This window comes from Melanerpes formicivorus, unplaced genomic scaffold, assembly GCF_026170545.1.
Source record: "Melanerpes formicivorus ecotype bairdi unplaced genomic scaffold, bMelFor1.0.p_v2 SCAF_17, whole genome shotgun sequence".
NCBI classification, from domain to species: Eukaryota; Metazoa; Chordata; class Aves; order Piciformes; family Picidae; genus Melanerpes; species Melanerpes formicivorus.
Window position 1 is genome coordinate 6,661,594 of NW_027142369.1, and position 13,210 is coordinate 6,674,803.

The 13,210-nt window shown below is 43.0% G+C and overlaps 1 protein-coding gene across 3 annotated transcripts in view; it reads right to left on the bottom strand.

Annotated features, from left to right (window-relative positions):
* The window catches only part of ITPK1 (inositol-tetrakisphosphate 1-kinase), a 125,739-nt gene that overhangs the window by 53,023 nt on the left and 59,506 nt on the right, over window positions 1-13,210 (bottom strand). For all 3 annotated transcript variants that reach the window (XM_068148809.1, XM_068148808.1, XM_068148810.1), the window contains 2 exons: window positions 6,731-6,856; window positions 128-245 (listed from right to left, as the gene is read on the bottom strand). In XM_068148809.1, coding sequence (XP_068004910.1) covers window positions 128-245; window positions 6,731-6,856 — 244 coding nt within the window. The remainder of the gene's footprint in view (window positions 1-127; window positions 246-6,730; window positions 6,857-13,210) is intronic.

Here is a 13,210-nt window from a genome sequence, read left to right on the forward strand (position 1 = left end):
CCATGGAGACACAGAACACAAGGCGCCCAAACCCACTACTTCGAACCTCACATCAAGCCTCCAGAAGCCAGCTGCTTCCTTCTCTAGTCACAATAAAAACCTTCAGGAAGAGCAGGTATTGGCCTACCTTGCATGTATGCCTCTATTTGCCGAATTAGCTCATAAGACTTGGATCGGTCCAGAAGTGTACGGATAGCTGGAAGAGGGTCCAGGATAATGGTTTCTGGGTGAGCATCAATATACTCCTGCAAAACAAGTACATGGCAAAAAAACCCAAAAAGCATTAGGTTGGCTGCAGAACCTGGAAAAATTATGAGAACAGGAAGAGAACAGACAATATTAAAAATTTCAATGTGCAGCTTCTCTTCAAGAGGAGGCAAATGGACAGTGGCAACACAGGAAGTCACTGGGCAGTCTAGACATTGGCATTTGAAACTAACAGAACCCTTAACTGGAGCAATTAAATTTCTCCTGTGAAACCTGTGCTGCAATCACCTCAACTCAGAGGGGAGCTGCCGGTGAAGTGCCACAGTAATGGCTGTGAGCAGCGCTGAGAAAAGCAATTAGGAGAAGAGAGATGATGCCCTGCTATCTTGGGGTCAGCTTTGCATTGAATTACTGCATGTGAACATCACAACTGTCTAAACTAAGCTCAGAACTACATCTGGATTCTTTAATGTTGTTATTATTGCTGTCCCCTAGTTAGGCTGAAGACAGTATTAAGAGCTGGATGATAAGGGCTGGGATTTTTCTTGGCAAAGATGAAAAGACAATGCTTCACTGTGTCTTCACTGAGTTTTGAAAGCATCTATCTTGCTACTTCCCCAAGTTTCTAGTCTCCTCTCCTGACTACAAGAACAAAGGCAAAGTTAATGTTCCCAAGGATCTTTAGCTTGAGAACTCTATTATCCATTCAATGAGGTCATGACTGCACTACTGCATCCTGGCCATGAACACAGACACAGCTGCCCAGCATTGCCTTTGCAAACCCAATGAAACCTCCTTCTGTTTCTCAGAACAGAAGTGGAGTTCCTTCATCATTGCCCCAACCTGGCTCCACAGTGAACAGAACAAACCAGCATCCATCTTACCCTAACCAATATCAGACAAACATTCCAAAGTTAGCATCAGCCTGGAGCAGAAGCTGGGTTTAAGTCATGAATATCCTGAATGTACTGAGAGCAGTTTCCATGAGTCTCCTGCCCCCAGTACTTCTAGAGACAGAAGACATTAATTGTTTTAATTTCTTTTTTTTAAGAGGTAGAGCAACTTGCTATCTTAAACACCTATGTGTGTTTATGCATGTGCCCTTTTACGCAGCACCAGAGATGACCTGTGGAACTAGGATGATCCTGTGATTAGGGCATTAGCTTAAACTTGATGATCATGAAACTGTATTTGTATCTAAAGCACAATGTGACAGCTCTTGTAAATCTTCTATGCCTCATCTTAAAAGACGGGGAGCTACCACAGTGTGCATCTTCATGACCACACTACAGACAGCAAATACCCTGGTGGGGCAATGGCTACTCACCCACTGGGCTTCAAAACATGACTCAGCAGAGATGTGACACCTCTGCCTTGACTAGTTTCTGGTTCCACCTTGAAGCTCCCCATAGTTCCATTCCGGCCCAGCCCCTACTCTGGAAATAGTAAGCCTTCCCCTAATACAATTCATCCAGCCTGTGGTGTCCATCCCATTCACTCTCCTCCCAGGAAGGAATGATTTTTCCCTCTCCTAGCATCTTGTGCACCTTCCCAAATTTTCCTGCTGCTCACCTTGGCATTGAGGATTATCCTCACTTCCCTGGGTTAGGTGTGTTGCACTTGTTATTTTGGCTCATGTTACCCTAAGTACATCCAGAGTGAGCTTTGCTTTTTACACTTCCTATAAAGAATGTCACAGTGCTTTATAATGGTTATAACTCTAAGTTGCATTAAGTGATCATCCAAGCAGTCAGCTTGACACAGCATAACAGGGTCTAAAACAGGGTCTAACAGGAATGAAGGCCTGATTTCAAGGCTATGCTACACCAGGCAGTGTGTCAACAAAAATGAGCATCTTAGCTGACTTTCTAGTGACCGATCTCTCCTACTGTTGCTTTAAAGAGCCTTTAAAAATTATTCTGTAAGACAAACATGAGATGGCAATTCTGTAAGGGAAACAAATTATGATGCAGGAGGTGGGGGCTGTTTTCCAGAAGCCTTTTAGAGTCTACAGGACTTTAAAAGATTGAGAAGAACTACACTGACTGTAAGGCAACAGCCCCTTCTATGGTAACAGCCCTTTCACACACACACAGAGGAGCCTGAACGTGAGGAAATTTCTCAGAATCAAATCTATTTTAGGTACTATTCTCCAAGACTGCCAGCAGGGCAGTGAAACTCTGCATCATTTGAGTAAAGGAAAGTGTCTGCCAAAGCCAATCTGGGGATGGGCTACATATCTCTCAATAGAATCCAGAAACAGCCTCCCATTTGAAGCAAAGAGGTCTGTCAATGCAGAACAAGGTCAATAAATCTGCATCTTACTTGAACATAGCTATCAGTTAATTGCTGAAGCTGTTAAAGGGACAGGAGCATCAAAATGCTCTCAGGTCCTTGCAACTATGCATCTCTTCTCATGGTATTTTGTGTTGCTTGAATTTCCATTGCAAAGCATTAACCATGCATTCAAAATCAGAATGGTCAAGCTGCACCAAGACCCTCAATAAAAATTACCCAGCCTCCTCCTCTTGGGCATGGACACAGACAGCATTTTCCTAACCTCCCACATCTCACACCAGCACATCAATGCAAAAAAAGTGTGTAACTACTTCAAATACAGAATTAAAATTCAAATCTTAACACCAATTCCCCACAACAGAAAATTGCAGTAAAAAAAAATCAATTTTGTTAGCTTCACAGGAACAATTATAGTAGGTGATGTGAAACCTTTCATAAACTTTGATTCTTTACTAGGAACTGCTGCATGCTCAGGCATCACGTGTTACAGAATATATTACTGTGAGGATCCCTCCACACAGTGGAAACCTCGTGAGGAAGACTTAAGTAGCACTACTCTGCCTATGGCATAGAATGGCTGCAACAGCAGAAACATAGATTTGGAGGTATAGGAGAGGTTTAAGAATTTTGATAGCAGATAAGCTGCTATAGATATGAACTTGAAAATGGAACAGTTGCAGAAGTAAAAGAGAAGCACTGAAGTAAAGAAATAGCTTTCAGTCTACTATAAGCTTTTGGCTTCCAATCTTCTCTGGTCATTCCAACATGACAACTCTACACTCTCCAGTCCAAAGACTGGTCTCCAACAGCAGACTCCAACAATCCAGGCAACAAACTGGAGGCTATTTAGGCTTCCCAACAATATTTTGAAAGGGTATCTGAATCAAGAATAGAAGAGCCTTTCCTGGACAGCTTCAGAGTGGAAGCATCAACAGTTGGAGAGAACGAAGAGGAGGAAACACTGCATTTTCATCAACCTGGTATCAGAAGCCTGGGCATAAAACCTGCTTCCAATATATCTTTTTAAGAAGAGTAATACAAAGACAACTTGTTCAGATAAAAAGCTCTGAAAGACAAATTAATAACCCTATTGATTTTCCATCACTTGAGCTGTCATTTTGAATGGAACAGACTAGCATGAAGTTGCAATGAATGAAGCTACTCAAATCCCTGTAGACTAACGGCAGGCTGTATAAAGATCTCCCAATGTCTCACACATGCCAAAACGTACTCACATGTTGAAGTCATAAACCTTGCCTAGAAGGCAAAAACTGGTGCCCTCTTTCTTACCAAGATGACAGGAACTGAAGCATCAGCAAGTTCAAGACCCCTGGGGATTATGCCTCTACCCACCTGACTTCTCTGCATGCTCCTCTGGTCAAGAAGGAACCACCACGGACTGTAACAATTTTTTACTAGGCAACAAATAAACTATGTTCAATTAGGCCAGCCCAGTGTTACAGTGGGTAGAAAAGGAGACTAATCATCATCTCTACAAATAATCATTACTCCCAGAATAAGGAGCCAAGTATTCCACAAAGCAAACAGAAAGGCTTCTCCACCTTGCACTTCATGGACTACACTATGCGCTGCATGTATTCTTCATTTTGCCTTTGGATGAGATCACATGGCACTCATTTGCAATGCAGTAGAGAACAGTTTTCACCCATCAATACTCTGCTGAGAAACTGCAGTTCAAACCACATCCATCTAGCATGAAGATCTCAGAAAGCTCAGCCCTAAAGGTCTTCTGCAGCTAAAAAGCCCACTAGCTACAGGCTGCCACAAGTCACTTCCAGCCTCCTGCAAAGATTAATTTTTAAAAGGCAATTGAGAATACTTATTGAACAGCAAGACAGGAGAGGCATGCTATGAGGTTTCCTAGTTTATTAGCACTCCCCAGCAGACTGTACAATGGTTCATCACAGACTCCATAGAGCAAGCACACCGACTCTCATGTAAATGCGAAGCCAGTTTCCTTCTCTGCTCTTGCAGACAAGATCAAGGACTGTCCAATATAGCTCTGAAAAACACTTACTCTTACAAAGGTCATAAATGTAGCCTCCTCCTCCTGCAGTCAAGGGTGCCTTGCTCACTGCTTCCTGAAGGACTGCTTTACAGAGCCAACAGTAATACTGGTGCCAGGTGTCATCTTGCTGCTATCTTTATATTCAATAGCAGGAATATTAGCATGTTTGGTCTGGTTAAGATCACCAGAACTTTTCCAGTCACTCAGCCCCAAGCCTGTAGTGTTGCATGGGGTTGTTGCAGCCCTTGGCTTGTTGATGCCTATAAGACTGGCTTCAGCACATCGATCCAGTCTGACCAGGACCCTCTGAAGAGCCTACCTAACCTCCAGCAGATCAACACTCCCACATAACTTGGTGTCATCTGCAAACTTACTGAAGGTGCTTTGAATCTCCTTATCAAGATCATTGATAAAGACATTAAAGAGGAGTTGTCCCAGCACTGAGCCCTGGGGAACACTACTTGGGAGTGGGCACTAACTGGATTTAACTCCATTCAGCATCATTCTCTAGGCCCCGCCATTCAGCCAGGCTTTGATCCAGCAGAGATCCAGTTCTAATTTTCTCCTTGCATAGATAAATCAGAGTAAGGGATTTAGCTTTAGCAGGTCATTTTACCTCTACCAGCCTTTCAGCAGCACAGCCACCACCAGACACAAGAACAGCCCAAATCTTCAGCCAAAGATAAAACTCTAGCTGCAAAGTACTCTAAACTGTTTCATACTGAACTTCACCCTACTGGTCAAAAGCAGCTTTAGGAAAACACATCTCTGCACTTTACTACTGTTCCCTCCAGACCTCACTTCAGTACTTGAAAAAATCAGCTTCTGACCTTAAGCAATTAAAATACAGTAATTTGACTAGCTGAGTTCATATTAAAAATATCCCCTAACCATTGAAGAGTTCTTGCTCAGGAATAAAAGGAAAGGTGTTTTAGACATTAATTGTACTGCTACACACCAACTGTTGCTATATAATTGCTTGCATAAGTTTCCTACCAGCATGTTCTCGGGGGCCCAAGGGAGGTGCCACCAAATTACACAGAGCTGCCTTCCCTGAGACTCATAAAAGCCTAGCCTTCAGGAATGCATGACAGCAGGGCAAGGATTTGGAAAGGGGAATCTCAAGAGTCTTAATCAGCTGCAAGCAGCTCAACACACATGCCCTCTTGCCTCTTTGGTCATCAGTTTTCCCCTTCAATAGGATGGGTATATTGTGATTGCAAACCAGTCAACATCTGAACCAGGGAAAGACAGTGAGCAGAAACCCCCTGAAGGCCATCTCTCCATATGCTGCTTTGGACATTTACAAACTTCTAAATGCTGTGGGAAGTGAACATCTGCACTACTTAGGCATCCACTATTCAGAAAACTGGTGCCAGAGGCCCAGGGCCACAATTCAAACCTTTTCCACTCTCATGAGTAATACACAGGTGGGAGGAAGAAGAAAAGCTTTGTAACTAGAGCAAAGAGAATATTGACTCCATGAAGTAAAATATTTTCTACATTGCTAGCTGGAGAACATTCAGCAGAACAGAAAGAACTTCATTTTCCAAGAAAACAAAGTTGTCAGATTGCAGAATTTGTCTGAACCATTTTTCCACCTGATATAAGCATATGCTATACATTTCTGAAAGTACCTCTTTTAATTTTGTTTCTTTTGAAGAGAAGGAAAAAAATCTTCCCTTGATCCAAGATAAGCACCAGAAGCAATGCTTTAAAAAAATTATAAAGGTGTTGCTTTATCATTTTCATCAGCTTTCAGACAACTGATTGGAGTTCTTTGGGAAAACTATTCTCTGTACCACAAGGCCCTGTGCGTTTCTGACCATCAAAGGAGACTTGAGAAAAAAAATGCAACAGGATTCTTAGTGCTAGAGGACAGAATTGCTCACAGCAACCTTGATGATATAGGAATCAGCATTAGAGGAACTGGGAAGACTAGACAGAACTGGGCCAAATTAATTTAGCAGCTTCTGAGAGATGCATGGAAAAAAACTCTGCAAACGCCTGCTTCTCCTTGTGAACAGCACAACGTGGTGTTGGAAGGACATCAGGACAACATGTGGTGGGAAACCAGTTCTTAAGTAACCTTACTAATACAACATAAAATTAATCCAAAGGTGCAAGTTCATTCCAGATTGATGGAAGTACTTTTGTTGGGCTATCAGTCAGAAGGGCTATGAAAGAACTGCTTACCTGGAACCTGTGAACCAACTCCAGTGACTGGCTGTCATTCTGGTCTGCTTCAAGGATGACATCTGTCAGTTTATGTATGATCACATCCAAAGGGCCCTGATCTTCAATGGGTTTGGTGAGGTCAAGCTAAAAAGAAAGCGAGAAACTTTTTATGGAGGATCTGAGGTTCTTATCACTGTCACTGACCAACATGTTGCTGTCACACAGAAGGTATGTATTTTGGCATGCTACCTAAATCCTCAAAAATTTACATTTCACAGAATGTCAGATTATTTTACTCAGACACTCATTCCACAGCAGTGTAGGTCTAATTCCATGAAAAAGCAGTGAAGTCATTGGCAAGTACCTCTCATCAAAACACCTTCCTGCACGCCTTCGTTCTAAGCCAACATTTCCCTCTTCAGCTCTTTCCTGGTACCTACACATACAGGCAAAAGGAATTAGCCAAAAAAAGATTATCACCACTAAGAAAAGGAACACCTGCTGTGCCCTTCACTCCTCAGGACTGCACAAAACAGCACCCAGGACAGTGGCTGTGCAAGTAACACTGGCTCTGTGCAAATGTGTCTGCTTGAAGGGACAACTATTTAGCTGCTAAGGAGGCGTGGCAGCTCTCAGAGCAGTCCCACTGGCAGACTCTGGCAGCTAGCTGGACAGAGGAGAAAGATTTGGGGTAAGATGTGCTCTAGATAACATGGGATACAAGCGGTGGTGATGTGTCACTTGGTCTCTGGTATCAAGATAGAAGTCAAAGACCAGAGGAACCACTGGTACTGGATAAAGATTGTGTTAGGGTTCTCTTAAGGAAACCTTAATTCAAAGGTGGCTACTAGACCTGATGGCATACATGTAATGCTACTAAGAGAACTGGCCAGTGTCATTGTGTGAGGGTTTTGATTTACCAGGACATAAATCAAACCTGTCAAGATTCCAACTATCAGGAAAAAAAATTCCACCATGAGGACAGTCTGCTTACAGCAGACAGGCTGTAGATTCTCCATCCTTCAAGGTTTTCAAGATCTGTCTGGACAAAATCCTTATCATCTTAGTCTGAATTTAATGCTGAATCTGCTTTGATCAAGATGATGTATTACAAACCCCTACGATCCCTACCAAACCTGATGATCTCATGAAGCTACTTACTGGACTTGAACATTTGTACACTTTCAGTAGTTAAACCAGCTCAGGTTATAGCCAACACACTGAGCTGCCCACATCACAAAGGCTACCATATTATCAAGAAGTGCTCCTCAACTGGTTGTGAGATCTATTGCATCAGTGGCAACTTAACCTGGTAAACTTCAAATGAGAAACATCTTTGAAATGAAAGACAGATGTGTGCTCACTTAGCTGAAGTTATCATTTGATTTTACAGTTATATGCATTTTCCATTGCTGCTACCTCTTTTTATTCAGCTCTAGCAGAGAAGGGTTGAGGAGCGCAGGAATGAAAAGAAAGCTGGGCAGAAGTGGCTGCTAATGCTTTGTTTCAACAGGACCTTGGTCTTCACTCTCTCATGAGCTTGAGTTTTGTCCTAATAAAATTTCCCATTCTACAGAAATTGCCCTGCTTTGAATTAAGGTGGTGGGACCCTGGAATAGGCTGCCCAGGGAGGCCGTGGATGTCTCATCCTTGGAGGTGTTAAGGGTCATGTTGGATGTCTAGCTGAGAGACATCCCTGCCCATGGTGCAGGGGTTGCAGCAGATGATCTTCAAAGGTCCCTTCCAACCTATGCCATTCTATGATTTGTTGATTAAGGAAGGTAACAATAAGACAGGGTGGATGGATCTTAAGCAACAATAAAAATAAACCAGCAGAAGTCTAACAGACTTATAATAATTTGCTAGCTGCTAATGTAACTGATCCATATCAGCAAATTGTTTTTCTTGTGTAGGCACTCCTATCTGGGCTAGGCTTACTTGAGCAGAGTAACTGAAGTTACCTACAGTACAAAAGTAAACTGAAAGTCTGCCAATTCTTCCCAATAGAAACCACCTCTGCTTGCCCATCACTATATGCTCCTACTCACAGGGAGACTAGCAGAGCACTGTTCACAAGTGGGCAGCAGATGCTCTACTTGGAAAGGTTATGCAATAGTAAAGACAAGACAGACTTGATATGGATGCTCAGTGGCTGGTAAGCTGTAGCTGAGTGAGGCAGTTCACAGAATGGCTGGCTGTCCTAGCACTTATTTTGCAGCACAAAGGCTAAGGGCAAAGTGTGTCTGCAAAATTATGCCAAAATGAACTGAACCACAGCATGGCTAAGACATGGAAGGAGATGATCTACTTCTGCAGCTAAGTTCCAGAAAAATCAGTTAATATCCTTAAAAGAAATCTCAGATGACTGCACTGCATTTCCAGAAGTTTTTTCATCTGCCTATCACATCTGGAAGGAAACAGCAAAACAAAAGATCCATTTAACTAGGTTAGAAAGTTCCCAGTTGGCAAGGTACAAAACCGTGAATTATTCCATTCTCAGGAGTTTCGGTCTCAAAACCAGTGAGAAGCAAATAAGTATTTGAGATTGGTTACTCCTCTACATTCTTCCTGCACTTGCAGCATAATCTGCACAAAAACATTCCCAAACCAAGAAAACAGTCCTCCCTTTCAGCCTTGACCCAAGAATAGAAATAAGCCTTCAAGGCATATCCAGGCATTTTCAGCAGTGTTTTCCAGAAGAGTCAGACCTCTGGACAAGATAATTTCTTCACAGCAGTTGTGCCAGCTAAAAGCAACCGGCATATTTTGAGAATGACACCAAATGTATCTACTCTGCATGTCGTGAAGTGTTAAAAAGGCCACTCCTAACAGTGCTCCGCTTCCCCTTGGTCAGAAAGTAGTGCTATCAGTGACAGCAAGCTAAGGCAGCTCCTCTGGTGGGAAGTTCAATGACCACTTCATTCGGCTCAGCAAGAACAGCAGGTTCATTTTAACCACAGAAACTTTCAAAATTTGATCCAGTATTTTGTGGATTGGAGGATCAAACTGTCCTCTGTTCTAAGCCACGCTGTGGAAAGCAAATATTCCTGGGCTGCACAGAATTTGGAAGAGATCCACCTTCCTTTTATACACTTAGAAGGGGAAGGGAAAAAAAAAAGTAGAAGAAAAAAAATATTGGGGGGGGGGGGGGGGGGGGGGGGGGGGAAGAAACCTTTTCAAGTAGAGTATCAGACCCAAGCAGAAGTCAGTGAAAGTAGAGTGCAAAATTTCTGATGGCCCTCTGCTGAGACAAACACTGATTCATTGTTTATCATCAGCTGGAATATGAGCCCTCCTACTTCCCTTCTCTTTCAGCATCTCTCTCTCCAAACAATCTTTGCATTTGACATGATCACCCAAAGGTCTGTTTTTGCACTGAACGAACACCATAGCAACAGAAGTGAAAGAAAAGATTTATCAGCACCAGTTTAAAAAAGAGAGAGATATATTCATGCTGTCTTTTCTTCTATGAAGCAGGCTATAGCCTACTCTGGTTTCTTTATTAATATAAAAGAGGGCAAGCAATTAGGTGTTGGTTTCACGGCCCTGTCACTTGCCATCAAACCCCTGCAAAATTCAGGTGATGAACAACATGGAAGGTATGTCAAAGCTGTACACAGAAAACATCAGAGAGAAGGCATATGCCTTTCCAGGCCTTACAAATCCATATATGGAAAAAAACCCAACTGCTGGATAAATGCTCTTATCATAACTGGCTATAGCTAGCTGGCTCACCTTTTAAAGGCTGGCTGGGAGTTAAAAATGCTCCAAGCTTAGAAACATCAGTGTTGTTCCCCCCATGAGCTCCCCAAAAACATTCACTGGAGAGCAAGCTCCAGGCATACAGAGCTCCTCTCTGCCCTCCTCATCCATTCCCCTTTCCTCCATCCTCCAGAAACACACAGCCAGCACATTATCCAAATCATTACACAGAAGGGCAAAGAAGTTTATTTCCATTAAGCAAATTTGTTTAAAGTTCTGGGATTGCTTTTCTCCAGGATACTGGCAATCCATCTATATTGCAGGGACAAGGCAAGCAGCTGGCAGAGCGCCACAGCTTTCCACTGGTCCCAACTGCAATCCCACACGCATGCATTGCTGGAATCCGTGGTTAAAAATAAAACTATGTCCAAGTGAAAAAAAGAAAGAGATCTAGGCTTGTTCACTCACAATACAGGAAAAAAGGAAAAGGCCAAAAAGCCTACAGCTGATCAACTGAAAATGCTGGATTTAGCAAAAAGAAATATAATTGATCTAAATGATTTTTTAAAAGGTTTGTGTTTGGGGGGGAGAGAGGTTATGAGCATTTCCAGTACATGGTCTAACCAACTGCATTTCAGAATCTGGCTGAGCAGGATTTGTGGGGTTTTTTAAGAGCTGCTCTTCAGAAATAGTTTTTGGATTATCATTCACATGAAATGAAGTCTTAATACCAACCTGTTCTGTTCTCTGAGCTGAAGGCAGATCTGTCCGCTACTATATCCCTGAGGAATTTACAACTCATCTCTCTATATATTTATCCTCAATTTTATCTTAAAATATTTTCATGAAAAACAAACAAACAAACAAAAATGCCCAAACAAACAAAAAAGAAACTCATAAATCTGTTGTTCAAGCATTTTGCTCCCAGTCTCCAACTGACTACAAACTTCACTCATCAGGATGCTGCAGTAAGCTCTTGCTACATTGCAGTTTATGTGTGGCTTAGGAGCAACGTCTTAGGAGGGACTGCCTTGTCTCTCCACAGCAGCCTATCTTGCTGCAGGTAGAAAAAGCTCATAAAACTTTCACCCAAAAGAGGTGGCTGAAGATAAGGAGAAAATCTTTCTGATCTGGACATACACCACCAGCCCGACTTGACCTCTCTGCTCCCTGAGTTTGTAGGTGGAATTTTCTACACAAATCTCTTGTATCCTGCTATTCAGATACTCAGGTAAGGCTGCACTGAGTCCAAAACACATGGGGAGTTTTTTGATCTTAATTCAGCTCCATAAACCCTGCTGCATGTAGACCTTCAGGTTTTCAGTCATGACATTCCTCTCCTGGGGCTAGTTTCTATCCTAGATCCTCATCACATACATTTACATCAAAAGGCCTGTAAACCAAAGCTTTAAAAATTCTTCTCTTCTTCCCCCAAACTCAGTCATGAGCTTTGCTGTGCATCAATGCTGAGCAATTCATACTGAAAAAAAAAGGCATGAGCTCTGGGTTGGAAAGCCAAGTCTTCGAGAAGCTGAACCCTGACAGCTGATATATTGGTGGATGCTGTTCTCTCCCCCAAAAGCTCAGAATTTAAAGCAGGAAAAATCAATACATCCAAGTTCACTGTTTTGCCTTACGGTAAAACTAAATAAAAATACCCAGGACAGTCTAATGACAGGAAAGAAATTGCTTGCATTTCAAGAAGTGGGGAAATTTCCTAAAAGAAATCAGCAAAATGGTTATTCATGTCACAGAATCACCAAGGTTGGAAGAGACCTCAAAGATCACCAAGACCTCATGACTACTAAACCATGGCACCAACTGCCACGTCCAGTCCCCTCTTGAACACCTCCAGGGACGGTGACTCCACCACCTCCCTGGGCAGCCTGTTCCAATGGTGAACAACTCTCTCAGGGAAGAGCTTTCTCCTCACCTTGAGCCTAAACTTCCCCTGGTGCAGCTTGAGACTGTGTCCTCTTGTTCTGCTGCTGGTTGCCTGGGAGGAGACCAACCCCCACGTAGCTACAACCACCCTTCAGGTAGTTGTAGACAGCAATAAGGTCTCCCCTGAGCTTCCTCTTCTCCAGGCTGAATAATCCCAGCTTCCTCAACCTCTCCTCATAGGGCTTGTGCTCAAGGCCTCTCGCTGCCCTTCTCTGGACACGTTCAAGTGTTTCGATGTCCTTCTTTAACTGAGGGGCCCAGAACTGGACACAGTACTCAAGGTGTGGCCTAACCAGTGCTGAGTACAGGGGCACAATGACTTCCCTGCTCCTGCTGGCCACACTATTCTTGATGCATGCCATGATGCCATTGGTCTTCTTGGCCCCCAGGCACACTGCTGGCTCATGTTCAGCCAGCTGTCAATCAGCACCCCCAAGTCCCTTTCTGCTGCCCATCCACTCATGTAAGATCTACTTCTGCGGAGCAACACTGACAGAACAAAATGATTCAGAAGCCTGCCTGCTCTTCTGACAAACCAAGGGAAATTCACAGGACCAACCAAGACTAGCACACCCTCCTTTTCCAAATGAAATCCTTCAAGAGTAGCCCAGTCCTGTCCCTCCACTGGACTACATACCCACAAATCTTGATGTCAAGTCTGTGTAAGCACAAAATGGACACCGTTGAGTCCCTGTCAAAGTTCATGGAAGTTGATCATGTATGTATCTGTACACATTTCATCATGAGGAAAGACATGGCACACAGTATTTTCAGGCTCTCCACAGCTCCTAAAATATTCACATGTTCAAACCCAATAAGCATTTACATATTTAAGGAAGCTTCTCCTCATAT